Genomic DNA, 17811 nt, shown 5'->3' with positions numbered 1-17811 from the left:
GTTCTGGCAATTTAAAAATAAAAGAGCRGTTTTTTTCAAAAATTCATAACTTTTTTTGAGTCGGGAAAAAAAAATTTGAAAAAATTCTGAAAAATAACTTTCGGGGGGTAGAAAAAGATAGAAAATTTTCAGCGAAATCAAAGGGGGTCAGGTAAAAAATTTGTCGATTTGACATGGAATGACCCATATACACACATTTATATTATTTAATAAAATGGATATATAATATTTTTTTTTATAGGGTAATAAAATTTTGTCGACAAAAAATCAAGAGAGTGACATGAACGGTTCAGTAGAAGTATTAACGAAACAACCGAGTAATGTTAAACCAAAAGACGAAGGTGATGGCTGGCAAACTGTACGAAGTCGCTACAGAAGAGGGAGTACTCACAATTTAAATATGTCTACGCGTTTTCACAAACCAAGTACGGCCACATCATTGCCAGCTTTATCCATAGAAAGTCCTTCTGAAAGAAACAAAAAGAATTGTTTAACACCCGATGGGAATAAATATAAGAAAAAGTGTATGGTAGGAAAGGCTGGGAAAAATATAAATAACGAGGTAGAAAAAGTCAAAGGAGAATCAAATTTGAACGGTAATAAAGTTAATAAAACTATTTGGGATAGCAGCAATGTGATGAAATTTCCATTGTCGATAAACGACACTAATTCAACATCGATGATCGCAGCTATATTCAAAAGCGACGCAGAGTTGCTTGAAAAACGTATACAGCAGTTTATGGCTGCCCAAGCTGAGAGAGAACGTATTATTTTAGAAGAGGAAAGAAAGACTGAAGAAGCGGATTCTCAAAGATCGCAACAGTTGTCGGACGAAGAAGCTTCTTTGCAAAGGCAAATTTTAGAATTAGAATCTACCGAGTTCGACATCGACACGGAAACTGATGAAACTGATGGGGAAATGGTTCTCGAGATAGAGGACGAACAATCGGTAGTAATCGATGTTGTTTCCGATGATATTAGTTTAGAAGATAGGTACGAATAAAAGAAAACTTTAATTATTTACATTTTTCCTATTATCTATTTATCGAAATTGTTTTTATAGATACGAAAATATGTTGGAAGGCATGTCATGGGCAGAACGAGTCGACGTTCTCGCACAGTTGCAAGCACTCGTAGCACGCCATCCTGGAAGAGCTCTTGAACTGCATCAAAAATTATCTTCGCCATCCAGAAAACGATCCTTACCTGAAACCTTACGCAGATATCAAGCAAAACAAGCGTGTGCGCAACATAAACGTCAAAAATTATTGATGGAGAAGTCGCAAAGATTACGGGAATTATTGAACAAAGTTGAGGACGTGAAGAGTGCTAAAAGTCAATTGATAGAAGACAAGAGAATTAGAATGGAAATGAAACTTAAGAGAGCAGAAGAAAATAGAACACAACATTTGCTGGAAATAGTAAGGAAAGCTCATGACGAGGATTCGAAATTAAAAGAAATCGCGTTTATCAATGAACTCGAAGCACAAAATAAACGACATGATTTTATGGCATTGTGTCAAGAACAGGAGGAGCGATTGCAGGTATTTATTAAAGTTATAGAAATGATCTTAGAATTTTTAAATGGAGAATTTATAGTTTTAACGTTTTTAAATTATACAGGGTATACAAGAAGAACGTCAAAGACGTCAGGAAGAGAAAGCTGCAAAAGAAGCCGCTGCTGAGGAACGTAGGAGAGCATTGGAAGCTGAAAGACAATTGCGTATACAAAAAATGAAACAGGCTAGACGCGAACGAGAAGAGAGAGTTGGGAAAATGCAGCTTGAAAGAGTGAAGGAACGTCAGGTAAATAAATCTGAAATATTTTGTGCGAATGATTTGAAAAAAATATGTTAAATACTTAGGAACTTGCGAGAGAAAAGGCTCGAGATCGCGAAGAAAGATTATCAGCCCTTCACGCGGCTCAATTAGCTAATCAAGAGGAATTACAAAAAAAGATAGCTCATAAACAACAGGAGTCAGCTAGAAGGCATGTTGAAAATATAGAACATATTCGTCAAAGGGCTGTCGAGTCGTCTATTTTAAGATCGGAAGAAGTTCCACCTACTCTCAAATCTTATCCCATTCAAAAGCAGTGTTCGCTCTGTGATACAAACGTAAGTTGTCTTTATAATTTTATCTTAATCTTCTTATCAGTATTAAAGTACCACTATATCTTAAATGAAGTAATAATTATTACAATGCAATGTGCAAAAGTAATAAAGAAAAATATATAATGATAAAAATTACAGAACGTATTTAGAAAAAAAGAAGTGAAGTATAGATTTTGTATTTTTCATTGTTATTATTATTTCTATTCAGATAACGAATGAAGTACATCTCCTGAGTCATTTGAAAGGAAAAACTCATCTCGAAGCTGTACGTAACGCACACGACGGTAGAGAACCATCGAGAGACGAATTACAACGATTCAACATAGCTCAAATACGTGACGTATTAACACCAACGTCCAATAATGTAACTTCGAACGATAATAAGGCGTTGAAGGAAAAACAGAAAGCCTTGAAACGCCGTTGTAGGAAAATAAAACAACGTATAACTTCTCGCGGTCAGGAATGGGAAAACGCACAGAAAAACGATAGTCTTCCTTTGATCGTCGTCGAGTCTACCAACAAAGTTAAATTTCGACGAAATTTAAAGGAGTTGGATAGATTGTATAATTATTTGAAAAGTTCCGGGTCCAGCATCGCCGTAGCTACTTTGGAACGTTGCTTTGGTGAAATTGTTCGAGCTTTGTCAAAATCAGTAAGTTATTAAAAATTTATTTCGAATTTTTATTTATTTTATACAATGGTATATTTCTAAATTATTTTATTCGATTTTCCTATAGTGTCCATTTGATCAAGACGCGTTAAGATCACTGAACGGATTCGACATTTTGACAAATCTATTAAGTTTAAGCTTGAACATTCAAAATTCGTCCCAATGTTTACCAAACAAGTAAGTATAAATCAAATTAAATAGATAAGTTTTATTTTTTCAATATTTTTCAGTTCTAATATGAATTTTTTTATCTCTTAGGAGCATAATTTCGTTATGCAAAGTGTACAAGTCCGGTATAAGCGGGAATGCAAACAACATCGAAGTGATTCTGTCGAGCAACAAGGTTCTCGTGATTTTGGATCTTCTATTACAACGTTTGGAGGTAAGTTAAGAATGAAAAAAATATGAAAAATATGTAAATAACAAAAAATAGTAAAAGTATTTTCACGATCGGTTTTCTCAATTAATCTTCTAACAATAAATATAAGAATGTTGAAATGTTAATAGCCAGAACGTTTTAACTGATTTCATCGCTTATCTTTTTTATTTTCTTCATTTTGTCGCTTTCTCTTTCTCGTTACTACATCTGTTTACATACAAGTTTTCCACAAGAAGGCAACATCAAATCGATGTTTTCGCGAGAGTCAGGGGGTAGAAAAAAGCACTTTTTCAGAAGCACCATTCACGCGTATGTCATCGTACGTTTTCACCATTGAAAGCCCCGACCTCGTTTACGACCGGCACCTATATTTTCTTTCGCCGAGATTTTATGTTCTCCAAGGAAAAAGAAGAGAGAGAGAGAGAATAAAAAGCTCAACGACGCCTTCTATTTCGATCTCTTTACGAACTCGCACTTTTCTTCGAGTGTAGAGTTTTAAAGTACCGCGCCACTTAACGAGTGATTGATTTTTTTCTTTTCAATTTTTTTTCTCTCTTTCTCCTTTTGTCAATTAGATATTATTGGTAGAAACATTTTTTTTTAAGCGTCATTTGTACGAGAGAGAGAGAAAGAGAGAGAGAGAGAGAGAGAGAGAGAGAGAGAGAGAGAGATGTTTTAATTATATATTTATTTTCTTTAAAGTAAGACGAAAAGGATGGATTATTTTTCCGATTTTTGAAGATTTTTCTCTTTTTTTGTTCTATTTCTTTTTGTCTTTTCATCAGATCATCTTTCGACAGCGCCGGACGTAAAACGGCCGCATTACCTTGTCATCCTGTCTGTCCTGTCCGACCTGTCAAAATAAGGATTAAGTGGCTGCGATGCGATTTTACAACGCGTGTACCTAATGATATAGTCTTGGCTGAATCCAACATTCTTTTTCTTTTTTTGTCTACGTATTTATATCTTATCGGAGATCTTTTTTAGGAAGTTATTGAACATTATCAATTAGAAATATCGACAGATTTGTTTCACAACTCTCTTATATATATGCAACCTTAATATTTTTATATTTATTTTCTTAGAACCCCAATCGTTACATATTATAATCTTAAGTCCAGGCATAAACGTATCAACAAAAAAAAAGAAAGAGGAAAGATTCGAAAAATTCGAAGCAACGATCTAAGAAAATTTCAACAAGTTCGAGATGTTTCTAACGTTGAAACGATTCTGCTAACAACATCCCTTCCTCTCCCCTTGAATCCTTTAGCGTTTCTCGGAACATGGGAGTTCTCTTCGATAGGACTTCCTTTGTTCGATCGACCGGCAATCATTTCGAACTGCCGCGATTTCAGTGGCTATACTTCACGCTCCGTAGAATATACACAACATACGTATACACACACATATATGTATATATATATATATATATATATATATATATAGATCATACTACATAGTAAAAGAGAGACAAACTTTCCGTTCTCCCTTAGAAACCCCTCACCCAGTCCTCCGACAGCGGCACCTCCTCCAACGCAATGCATTAGCGGTGAGAGAGAGCTTTTAGTGACGTCACGTATACGCACACACGCATACACACACGTACACACCCTTCTCACGCGAGCGCAAGAAGCAGATCGCGTTATACGGTGAAAGGAGCGTGGCGGCTGCTGATGCTGCGTGTTCCACGAGAATGTGCGTGGGTACTTCTTCTTCTTCTTCTTCTTCTTCTTCTTCTTCCTCCTTTCTTCCTTCCTTCCTTCCTTCCTTCCTTCCTTCCTTCCTTCCTTCCTTCCTTCCTTCCTTGCCACTTTCATCAAGCTCCGTTTTTTGAGGTGTCTGCCTAATCTTTTGTCTCCTCTATCTTTTTTCTTCCTCTTGTTCCTTACCTCTTTGTTCATTTGATTATTATTATTATTATTATTATTTGTGAATATGAATTTAATATTATTTTCTAAAATTTTACTTATAAGATCATCATTGATCTTTATTGAAATTACATCATTGATTTTTATTTTCTAAAGAACTTTCACATACATTCACACACACGCACACACATATAGAATGGTAAATCTCGAGCACATAATTACTCGACACGGAACGTGAAAAGCGTAATGGATCTGTATAGGAAAATTTGTTCTTCTCGAGGATATCCTCTCGTCCCTATGCACTTGAAATCTGTTCATGTCCTTCCCTTCGCGAGAGATAGAAGGAGAAAACGCATGCGATACAAGCAGGGTGCCATTGTCGTCACTTTCATTGGGCTAGTAGCGTTTCGAGGACTCCTACCAACCTATTGTTCTTTTTTTCCATCCTAGAAACAATTTTAAGAACGAGCTTCCGTTACTTTTCTCGATAAATAAAGATCATATCGATCCTATCTTTCTATCTTTTTCGTATATCAATAAGAGACATGCTTCGTAAACTTACTCGCGCATATGTAACAACTTCATATTCGAAAGATGATCAAATTTATGTATATTTTTGTTTGTTTTAAGAATAAATAAAAAAAAAAGTTGGGAGATCAAAGAGAGAACATTACTTTATATATTTGCAGTTGCATATGCTAAACAATTCGATTTAAAGTTTTAGCTTCAGAAAATGATTTGGTTATTTTTTTTTCCTCGCGAAGATAAGGAAAAAGAGAGAGAAAGAGAAAGAGGGGTGAGGGAGAGGGAGAGAAAATGTCGATCCTTTTTCTCCTCGCAATCGTAAAAAAGTCTGCCGATAAACTCGTCCGCATCGAACTCTCGACGTAGGTCTCCTTTTCGGTTCTTATAGTTTATACGAACATTTGACTTTATCTTTATTGCTGTTCGGCATGCCCGTGTGCAACTTTTGATTATCGTTCGCGCGTTACGTTCCTTTCTTTTTTGCGAACTGTTCTTTGGTACTGCAGGAGAATCGCCCTTTCGATTTTACTCGGACTTCCAATTTTTTGTTCTTTAGGGAGACAAAAGAAAAGAAATGAAATCGTTTTCCTAAGTGAAAAAGAGAAAGATAGAAATGAAAATACCCTAAGCTCTATACCTATTATTAAGTCGAGCTAGGAAAAATGATGGGACGTGGTCCATTACACAAGAAGACGTATACGACCTTTTTTCTTATTTTTTTTTCTCTTGGTATATGTAGACACGTTTGTTTCCATGTATATGCGTGACGCATAGGATATTCTTCAAGAAGAATATACGCTTTCCAATCTTCTTTGACTTCTTCGTACGTCCGAGCGAACGAATTTACAAAATTTCTCTCGTAAATCTTATGTTTCTTAATCTTAACTTTTACCACCCCTCTCTCTCTCTTTCTCTCCCATTTTTCCCCTTTTCATCTTCCATTTTTTATCTTTTTTTTCTTTTTCGTTATTCGAGATCGACGAAAGGAATCTTATAGATATTATACTTTTCCCTTCTTTCCTTTCGTTATTATCGTCTCTTTTTCTCGAGCACTCTTTTAAATATTCCTTCGTTGAAGTCATATCGTCAAGAAAAAAAAGAAAAAGAAGGGAAAGGAGGGGAAAAAGGAAAGAAAGAAAGAAGATAGAATTCTCGTTCTCTTACAGCTTCTTTATGCGATGTCTCCTCCACCCCCCTCACTTCCAACTAAACCAACCACCACCCACCCATCCTCCTTTCCTCCCTCTCGTCTCTCTGTCTCTTTCTGTTTTTTTTTCTTTTTTTTTTCTCCATCTACTCGCGAGAATACGATTTGCATGCATTATGCGTGAATTTCCGAAAGTTCGGCCCCGGCCGAGATTTGATTTCACGCTCACCGAGAAGATCGGCAGTTCCTGGTAGTCATTTTACGTGGACGCAAGATGGGATTAAATTTGTCAAAGGCCCTGGTCAAACCGCTTTTTAATGTTTCCTTAGAGATTATTTCGCTACCTTTCGCATGCGATGGGGGTCTCTGACCCTTATCTCGTACGTTTCTTTCTTCGAGAGACTCGCCTGACCGAACGACACAATGGGCTTTTATAAAATATTAACCGATCATCTTCGTGTTTATTAACGATTCTAATAACCAAGTATATTATTTTCTTAATAATTATTTTTCAAACACAACGTTTATTAAATTATTTCATTTAAAAATTATCTCTTTTGAAATTTGTCCGATCATATACTATGGAGTAATCCTCCTATAAGATTTCAATTAGATGATTAAAATCAAACCAAAATGATTCATCGATCTTTTATGAATTAGTATCAATCTCTAAAGAAAACAATATAGAACTATATATTTAATTCTTTATATTCTAGAGATTATTCTCGGTCCCCGTTCGATTTGACATGATCATTCAATAACGATATTTATTTAGATTTTATTTTGACAATACTGCTTCATGAATGTCTTCAACAATACCTAAGTGCAAAAGAACAATATTAAATACGTCATTTACATAGTCGTGGCGGCAGCAGGAATATTATTTTCAAAGTTACAAAGCATGATGGAATACGACGAAGAAATCGATTCGAATGAAGCTGAGTTCGTTTTTTCGAAGATAGCTAAGTAAGAAATTCAGCAAAAATACGCGGGTGTTATAATATTGATGCGATTTGATGATAATAATAATTCTATTATTTCTTTTCACGTCTTTTGTATATTTTTATTGTATTCTTTGTAAAGACCCGTTTATAGAGTTTATCGAGACGAACTTTCATCCACGTTTCTAAGCTCTTAGCGCCGATATTTCAATCTCCGACATTCTTATCAAAGGTTCTTGGACATTCTTGCCCGTAATTTAGAAGCTCCAAATCCGTATACGTTCCCCTCCGGTAGGATCGGCGGGGTTCGGTCAAGCAAGCCTGGCATTCATGACTCAACGTGCCAGGAATTTACCTTCTCTCTTGCATCCGGGTGATCCACGTGGTTACAGCAATCTAAGACCACCTGATCGATCACGGGATTTTTGTTTGTTTTGTAAAAAGAACGATTCGTTGGAAAGATTTTTGTCGTTGTTTTTCTTTTGCAATTGCTTGATGCGCGATATTAATTAAATATTCCAAGAAATATTATTTTTCACGTTGCAGACTTTAATCGATCTAGACGACCACATACAAGCACAGGAAACAATCGGTAATTCGACAGGAAATAGCATCGTGGCTTCTGGAGTGGCACAGTTGCTTTGTAGTTTGATCCCCGAAGAGCCCTTCGAGAAGCAAACGTTGCAGAGCCGAGTACAGGATATCGCTGGGTGAGTCCTTTGAATCTAATACCAGTTCCTTTTATTTCGAGTACTTTTACTTTTAGGAATGGTGTTTCTCTTTTTATCTCATGTTTCAATATTGATATTCATGTTATAAATCATCGTCGGACCTCGTGACGCGTTACTCCTCGTTAAAAATATTATTATAAACAAACAAACGAAAGATATATTAACGAATTGTTCGATCAGAATTCGACAAATCATAGCCGCGTGTGGATTATTGAAAAGTGAATTTACTCGTGAACATCACGCGAGCTCGTGTGTCGTCATTCGAGTTTATTAGTTAATGACCGAACGATCAAAAATAATCGTTACTGCTAACGGTAGGACGATTCCAATGGTTAACCTAATCGTACCGCAATTACACTAACGTTTTATTTCTTACCTAGCCGTTGTAATGGACGCGACGGTTTACATAATTACCAAGCATTAGCAGCGATGAAACTGCAATCGTGTGTCGTCGTCTCGATACTAATAACACGTTGTTGTGGAAATAGTCGAGTCGATTTTTTTCGAAGGCTCGATCGTTTCTCCTAAATGGCCGCCATCGAATAGCTAGCTAGAGCTACAACTAGCTACCTCTTTCTAATCGTCTTTCAGTTTCTTTCTCACTTTTTATATTTCCTTAATATTTTCTTTTTTTTGTTTTTTTTTTTTTTTTTTTTTTTTTTTTTTTTTTTTAATAGATACATTCTTATTCTTCTCATATTACTATCTTCATCGTTTCTAAGAAAGCCGAGAAAGATAGAGAAAGAGAGAAAGAGATAACACAGAAGTAAGTTCAATGAAGCGTGAAACGTCGGAAGCACTTTGAGAAGTCCAACTATTTGCGTTTGCTCGTTTAAAAGAACCGCCATCTAACTTCGAATTCTACTCGAGTATTTTTCCATGATTTTAGCTTTTTCCTTCTTTCCTTCCTTCCTTCCTTACTTACTTTCTACCTTTCTTCTTATGATATTTTTATTAATAGACTTTTAAGCATAATCTCGGTTAATGTATAATTTTTTTCCTCTCGCGCGGTCATTAAATTATTCATTTCGAAAGATTTTAAATGAATTTTTGATTGAGATAGTAAAATTACGAGTCTCTTGGAATTTTTTTACAGTTGAACAAAAATATCATCCCTAAATGTAATTGATTTATAATATCACTCGGAAGCTTGTAACCCCACCCTGTACCATCATCTCTCTTTCTCTCTACGTTGACATTTACTCATAAAAATATATTTCTATGGGAAGGAAAATCTCTTTCCTGCGTACGCGTGCGCGCGCGCGTATTTCTCGCGAAGGATAAATAGATTCGTATTTAAAAATGACTCGACGACGAAATAAACGGGGATTAGTTCGGGTCTGTTTGCACAGCGAATGAGCTTGTTCGGTACTCGCAAAGTCGATGAACTTAGTTCGTTTTATACGGGGGGCTTTTTTCTTTGAATGTTATTTCTCTTTAAAAAAAACTCTGTCCTACCTTGCGCGATAAGAATTTCATTCTCTTTTAAATTAACAATAATTTCTATTTTCTTTTTGTTTTTTTTTCTTCTTACGAAATATCAAAATTAACGAATTTTCTCGAACGTACTCGTTCGTGTTCGTTCGTTTGTTCGTTCATTTTGAAAGATTCATTTTATTTATATACCTCGCGTGAATTTCCTCGCGTTAAAGAAAAAAACAAAAGGGAAAGTAGAGGACGGGTTTCTTTGAAGAAGACAACGTCGACGGGCTTTTCAACGTTGACGAAAGACCACCCTCGGTGAAAAAATAGATGAACACTGTCTTACCGGTCGAACGAAGAACCTAATACCGCGAGTGAAAAACAGTGACGGAACGCAAACTGTGTTTTCCTTCGAATCGTCTTCCGAGATCATCCGATCGTTGCCAACAAGACGAAATACACCTGGGTCAACTTCCTTCTCTCGGACCCCCCAAAACGTCGTTGAACCCTTTGAGTTCATATTACTGTGTGTACTTAATATATCTGCGAAGGTTCCAAAGACTTTATAAATGTTTTTCCTACAGTTGCATAAATGTTTACTTATTTTTATATCTTTTATTTCGATCTAGAGTATGAAAATATTTATATAATATATAAAAATAAAAAATATATGGTGTACACAGAGTTTTCAGAATTTATCCATCAAGTGGCTCCGCAGTTCGGCCAGTACAGGAACTAAAAGAAAAATCGTGTAAATCTCATCATTTACATTATTTATTAATGCTCGTCTAATTAAACAAAGTGTAAGATATCCGTTTACACATATAAATTAAAATCGTCAAATTTTAATATTTCGACTTATCCAAATAATTTTATTAATCTTTTCAAAACACATAGGTGTTGAATAAAAATTTGATTAATATACGAGCGACAAACAATCCTAAATTCGAACTTTTCGTTAGGAAAAACAACAACGAATAACAACAATATAATACAGTCATAATTATCTGTTTCTTCTTTCTTTTTTTTACTTTGAAAACAAATATTCCTCTAGAGTCGTGTTGTTCTATCAGATCTAATCTACGTATCAAATTTCCACTTCGTACTTTAACTACTCGTCTCTTGTAAATTCATATATTACTTAATTAAAATATTTAATTCTGCGCCTTAATTTCATATTTAAACAGGTCAGTATAATTATTTGAGGGATTAGTAGTTTGTTATTTCACGAATTAACTATTCTAACATGTATATGCATAAATTCATAAGTGTATGTACTGTATATGTAACTATGTATGCGTGTATGTATAGGTGCTAGTATATAACTATATAATGAATGACGAAGGTACGATCAAAATTATCGTCGAGTTGCGTTGTAACGTAACGTTAGTACGGCGCAACCAGGATTATTATGATTAATTTCCTGCCGATGTAAGAAAGGCCTTGTCACGATTTTTACTCAGCGCGTTTCTCGGACCTCGCTTTTTCGTTTCTATCTCTCTCTCTCTTTCTCTCTTTCTTTCTTTTTTATTATTATTATTTCTTTTCTTTGCTTTTTTCAATGTAAGTAGCAGATGTCTAAGGACGATCGATCATTTCATATAGTCGTCGCGTTGTATATGTACGCGTATGTGTGCGCATGTTGCTATTTATTCGACGATTGTAACGTTTCCCGCCTCGTTCATCCATTAGAATTCAAATCCTGCGTGGTGTTCGTCTCTTCCTTTCTTCTTTTTTTTTTTCTCTATATGTTGTATAATGAGACTTTGATTTGTGTTTATTAGGGTAGATATAGTCGATGATTGTTTTTCGTACGGATCAACGGAAAATAGATTTTATTCGACAGTTTTGTTCGAGTAATAGTTGGAATCTTCTTAAATAAAATAATTCATCGACGTTAACCAGTATTCGACAAGTATTGACAAAAAAAAAAGAACTTTCTAAACTTGACTCAACTTTTTTTGTTATCTCTTCAAATAAATTTATATCATTTTTACCCGAAAATTTTGGAACAATTATTTGTACTTGTGAATAAATAAAAAAAAAAAAGAAAAAAAAAACAAATAAATCGTTTGACAAACTTTAGTGACTTATTAGATAGGTATGTACTATCGTAACTCGTACGAGTGGATATGTACCTAGGAGTCGAGAATCGGGGGTTCATAAAATAACAGATGCGTTGTTGAAAGATAAAGTAAAGATAATAAAGCATATATGCACACCGATCGACGCTTATCCGCGTTTTGTTTGCACGTATCCGCGAGATCTATGATTAAAGAGAGCTTTCTATATACTACTGGTAATAGTGATGGCACCTCTCCGAGGAATTATTTCTTCTTCTTCTTCTTCATCTCTCTATTTTACCTTTCTTTTTTCTTTTCCTTTTTTGTTTACATTCCCTTTTCTATCTTCTTTTCTTCCACTTCTCCATTTTTATCACCGCCAAACGGTAAATGGCTCTTTTGTCGTAAAGTCGCGTTTCCACAAAGCGAGAACTCCCGAGTAGTAGTCGCTGCTAAAGTGCGTACTACTCTCTCTCCTTCTCTCTCTCTTATTTCCCTTTGTTGTTCCTTTTACGTTCGCATAGGTACGGAGTCGCATAAATGCAACCGCGATGCACTCGAAATAGCACAATTTTTAAATTATTCTTCCCTCCCCACACAAAGAGCGCGTTTTTTATTATTATTTTTCTTTTCTTTTTTTTTTTTTTTTTTTATTATTATTCTTCTTGTTCTTCTTGTGTTCCTCTGCATATTGAGAATATTTTCTTTTTCCTCTTCCTTTGTCGTACGTTTCAAAGTCCCCCTTCCCTTGCTCCCTCCTCTCTTTTTATTTATTATAAAAGCTGTTGCAAAAGAATTGTTCATTTTCTTCAAGGATCTTTCTATGAATATTACAGAAGGTTGTCGTATTAATTAGAAAAATAACGTGCCTCTGAAAAGATTCGCTTTTGAAAATTTATTGAAGTACCAATGAAGAATCAATGAAGTGAATATCAGAGACTCGGTCTTTCTCTTCTAGACGATGATAATTGAAGCTCGAGTAGCAATCGTCGAAGGTAATTGTTTAAGAGAGTTCATAGAAAAATCAATCTGCACAAATACTCTTAATCGTTAATCCCAAACGAGCAGTAGTTGAACTTTCATCGAGGTTCACTCTTTCCTTTCTTCGTCTCCTTTTCGTGAAATCGACCGACACAAGTTTTAATCCTCGTTGGATCAGTCGAATAATTGCCGACTTAATTATGGAGTACGACGAAAGGAAGAGTCGTCTTCTTCTTCTCCTTCTCCTCCTCCTTTTTTCCCTTCTCTACTTTACTCCTCTTTTACTTTCAACAAAGTCACTAATTTTATCCGAGAACGCGTGCCTTCCACTTACTTCAGCCGTACGTACGGAAGCCACGTGAAATTTCAACTTTTGGATAAATCGATTTTGCGATGCATCCCTCACTCAAGAGAAAGATTGACTTCGATAAAGAAGAGAAAAACAAAGATGGAAAGAAAGGATGGAAGGGGATTAAAGTGTGCCGATTTACAGCACGCCGCGCTTTTGTAACAATTTTTCTTCGAATTTTTCTCTCTTTTACTACAGCCAATCACAGTTTGTTCTGGTTAATTGAAACGAACGTGAAAGGAGCGTATATAATTGCCTTTTTCTTTTTCTTTCCTTCGATCAACTAGCATGTACCATTTTCTCTCTCTCTCTCTTTCTCTCTCTATCGTTATGTATCACGTTTGACTTATTAGGAAAATGAAAAAAGTACGTTTTATTAGTGCAACCTGATTAAATCGGAAGGTACGTTCCTCAAACTAAATTACGTCGAGATGGCAGCTCTTTCCTTCGAAACTAACCCCTCTTTTCCACCCTCTTTCTCCACCCTTTACCTCTCCCTCTCTCTTTCTGTATTACGGAGAGGAAGAAAAGAAGGAAAGAGAAAATCTATTTTATTAATATAACGTCGCTTCTGTTTGATCTGATAATTTCGTTTCGTCCTTCTAAAGAGCCTTCTTCTTTTTTATTTTATTTTTTTATTTTTTTTTTTTCTTCCATCTCTTCTCCCTCTCATTCTTGATAAGGCAAAGGGCAACGAGAACGAGAACGAACGAGTGCTTTTGTGGTGGGCACGCTGCAAAACTTCCAACCGAGCATTTTCCCCTGGGTATTTCTAAAGTTCTTCTTCTCCGTGCGAGCTCTTCTCTCTTTTTATCTACCCTTTTTTTTCTCTCTCTTCTCTTCTTTGTCTTTTATATTTTCTTTTTTTTAACCCTCGCATTGCTTTCGACATATCGATTCGATGAATTAAACGTACGCGCGAGAGTTGGGAAGAAAGAAATCATTATTTTGTCTTTTTTCGTTTAATTCCTCGTCATTCGTTTTGCATTTATATTCGCGCGATTATTTCCCTTTGATATAATTAATAATATATTAAAAAATCTAATTAATATTCGTATATATTTGTGAGTATTTTTTATGGATTATTATTTTTCTTCCTTAATTTTACACGTACGCGCTTTTATTTAAGAATTGGAAGAAAATGAAATTCGGTAAGATTCGGAAGACGTTTGGGCGCACCTGTCCATCGAGAAAGCTTACGACGTTAGAGGTGCGCCCGTGACGTAAGGAAGAAAAAGGGGTTAGAGGGGAATAGAAAGTCGGGGGTATGGAGATGAGTCTAAAAACGAATAGGAAGGAGAAAGAGGGTGAAATCGTTGGCGGTCAAAAGAGAAAGAGGGCTTTCCGAAAGAAGGGGGAAGCTTCGGACGAGGAAAAACATCGCGAGGGTGAATGAGCGAGAGTCGGGTTGGGTACGTAATCTGCTAATGGACTTTCCCTCTTTCCACGTCCGAATTCACCCTCTCTACGCACCCTCCTAAACTCTCGTCCTACCCCTTCGCGACTCATCCTCCGAATTTCTATATCTGACTATCGGCGAACTACTACTACGCGTTTTCCATTCTTTCTCTTTTCTTTTTACCTTTCTTTTTTTTTTTTTTTTTTCTTTCTGAACATTCTATTGACTTTCCACGTGTCAACGGTTTATTATTAATTCGTATGCGTAATCGTTATAGTTTTTAACGATTAGATTTATCGAGTTTCATATTGAAAATCTTTGATTTAGATTTGCAAGTGTTGCCATACTTTTCTTTCTTTCATTGTTGATTTCCCCCACCGCAATTAACGTCCATTTCGCTTCGTAATGCTTCTAGAATATGTAGACATTACTTTCGACCAGTTTTATTTTGGAAGTCGAACAAGCAGATGCTTTAAGAGTTCTCGTTCGTTCGTTCGTTCGTTCTATCAGCTGTCTGGAATCAGCCTGGTGTTATGGGTCAGTGATTCATTCGTTCTCCGAATTCAAAATTGTTTTCTAATTTTTTCTCCCACGCGTAAGACAATATCCGTTTTTAATATAGTATAAGCGAAAATGGAATTTATAAAAAAGAAAAAAAAACAATGATCGCATCGTGCCGAAGTAATCGAAATGTAAATGAAAATCTTCGTAGAATGATTTCGACGGTGTCAGTGACAGTAATGACGAGAGAGTGGCAACAGTAATGGGAACTGTGGGATTGTAGGAGAGTATTTGATCAAGCGGGATAGATAGATAGATAGAGTAGGTAGTAGAGGGTCGTGAGTAGGAATAGGCAGCACGGCTGTTCCTGTTCCCATTCTGCTAAGTGGCAAACTTCGACGTTGCCTATTATCCTGCCATAATACTCGTCCTTGATAGACCGAGCCTTAAATGTCGCGAAAAGAAATCTATTGTCAAGCTTTTGTTACCATCGCCTATTTGTGTCTGAAAGAGACGATTATTTATTTTACTTGAATAAATAAAAAAAAATAATAAATAAATAAAAAAATGAAAAGAATAGAAAATATATCGAAGAAGAAGAGAACGATCATTGCTTTGGAATATGTCAGCTGTTGTTAATTAGGATAACAATGTCCAACAGGGTAAGGTATCCCGTTTTATTTTTTGCGAATAGAAAAATATTCGATCGCAATCGATTATTATTATTATCCTCGCAAATTATTAACGTCGAGACACAGAAGAAGAATTTATTTAGCAACGCAAACAACGTTAGATTATCGTTTTATCAATGCACAACCGGCGGGATAGGAGGATGCATTTTGTTAGGTCTATGTATACGACGTATATTTGCTAATCTTTCAACAAATATTTGTAAAATAAACAGTCAGGCTATCGATGATATCTATCCCCTTCCTTCCATTCGTTCGTTCGTTCATTCAAAAGGCGAACACTCGTATCAAGAACATTCCGACCGACGGACGATATTAATTAGAGGAGAATATTCCTAGTGGAAAGAAAAAATAACAACGAGCTTAAAACACGTATACGTATCTATACAGGATGTCTCACCGAAAACGGTATCAACGAATATCTCTTCGATCGTATTATTAATTTTATCAATTCATTTCTTCGACGAAACGCGCCAGTTTTCGAAGTTAAATTGTAGCCGTGTATTTCAGCTCTTTCATAGAGATAACGACGTTGGGTTATCAAAATATGAAATTAGTAACAATTTCAAACCAAAAACAAAAGTTATAGGAAAATATTAATACTAATTGAACGAGAAACCCGCGGTGTTACTTTCTCATCGATATTTCATCGTATTATGGCGCCTTGAAGTTTAACAATGCATACCAATATCACAAAATATTCAACGATTTAAACCACGGACAGGTAAAAAAAATAAAAAAATAACTGAACAGAATTGGTGATACATATATACATGGCAATATCGTTTAAAATGAGCCACCCTGTACGTAGTATACGCGTGTTATATAGAAAATCATTGGAAATTGTTTGATATTGATTTTTAACTTACTTTTAGTGGCATTTTAACGAGGATATGTCTATCGAATCGAGAAACGGGTTGCTGGATTTAGCCTGTGTGTCTATCTCTCTCTCTCTCTCTCTCTCTCCCTCTGCTTTTTTTTCTCTATTTTTCTCCTCTTCTATGGTTCATCTGCCCCCACCAGAAGCAGCAGCAGAAGCATTGACTCCTCGCATCCCTCGGGCTACCGAAATCCCAGCGTGAATGCATTACGCGTCAACGAGCTCGGAGTAGCAATATCCTGAGTTGCTGGATGTTAGAGTACGGGATTATAATACATTACCAATTCGACGAAGGCCTCGGCCATTTGACCTTGTTTCACGAACTTTATTTCGCGTGACTTTCGACTCCATCCATCCATCCATCCATTCTCTCTCTCTCTCTCTCTCTCTCTCTCTCTCTCTTTTTCATTGGTTTTTAATGTAAACTCGTGGATGCACGCCGAGCGAAGAAGCTAATAAAGTGCGTATCAACGAGTTCAATGAAAAAAGAGAGAGAGAAGAGAGAAAAAGCAAAGCGAGAAGTTGCGCTCGTACGGAGGAATATGTTAGCCTTGAACGAGGATAATTATTATACCACGATTCTTCATGGTAATTACCTTTCGAGAAAGAAAGAAAATAAAAAAAAAAAGAAAAATGAAACTTGAAAGTGCGAGAGAGATGTTTCGCTCTTTGGAGAACAGAATATAATGAACCGTCATTACCAATATGATTTTTACATACATCTCTTTCTTTCTTTCTCTCTCTCTCTCTCTATTTTATCGATCATTTCCACGATACAATATTCATATTATAACGTAATTCTCTACACGAAGGTAATTGTTAATCGTTAAAATCACTCGCGTTGTGTTGCATTGTAAAATTTTCAATGAAATTCGTCGTCGTCGTCGTTGTAGTTGGTAGATGATAGTACATCGAGATACTACTGCAATTTTATCAAATTCATTTTTCATATATCGCGATAATCCTATAAATTCGATGCGCGTGGAAATAATTTACCTATCGAATTCGGTGAGCTTACAATTTTCCTAGTCGACTAATGGTACACAAGTCGTATATGGTTCGTGTATTTTCTGTACAAATTTCTCTTTTTCTCTCTCTCTCTCTCTCTCTCTCTCTCTCTCTCTCTCTCTCTCTCTCTCTCTCTCTCTCTCG

The 17811-nt window shown here is 35.8% G+C and overlaps 1 protein-coding gene across 3 annotated transcripts in view; it reads left to right on the top strand.

Annotated features, from left to right (window-relative positions):
- LOC106788588 (S phase cyclin A-associated protein in the endoplasmic reticulum) overlaps nucleotides 1-17811 on the top strand; it is a 32201-nt gene that overhangs the window by 3301 nt on the left and 11089 nt on the right. For 2 of the 3 annotated variants that reach the window (XM_014751991.1, XM_014751992.1), the window contains exons 4-11: nucleotides 242-993; nucleotides 1064-1544; nucleotides 1624-1806; nucleotides 1866-2117; nucleotides 2323-2766; nucleotides 2852-2961; nucleotides 3043-3166; nucleotides 8191-8354. In XM_014751991.1, coding sequence (XP_014607477.1) covers nucleotides 242-993; nucleotides 1064-1544; nucleotides 1624-1806; nucleotides 1866-2117; nucleotides 2323-2766; nucleotides 2852-2961; nucleotides 3043-3166; nucleotides 8191-8354 — 2510 coding nt within the window. The remainder of the gene's footprint in view (nucleotides 1-241; nucleotides 994-1063; nucleotides 1545-1623; nucleotides 1807-1865; nucleotides 2118-2322; nucleotides 2767-2851; nucleotides 2962-3042; nucleotides 3167-8190; nucleotides 8355-17811) is intronic. The other variant, XM_014751993.1, reaches the window with a different exon arrangement.

Source organism: Polistes canadensis, unplaced genomic scaffold, assembly GCF_001313835.1.
Source record: "Polistes canadensis isolate GaletaPanama2010 unplaced genomic scaffold, ASM131383v1 scaffold_144, whole genome shotgun sequence".
NCBI lineage: Eukaryota > Metazoa > Arthropoda > Insecta > Hymenoptera > Vespidae > Polistes > Polistes canadensis.
This window is presented reverse-complemented; position numbering and strand designations above follow the sequence as displayed.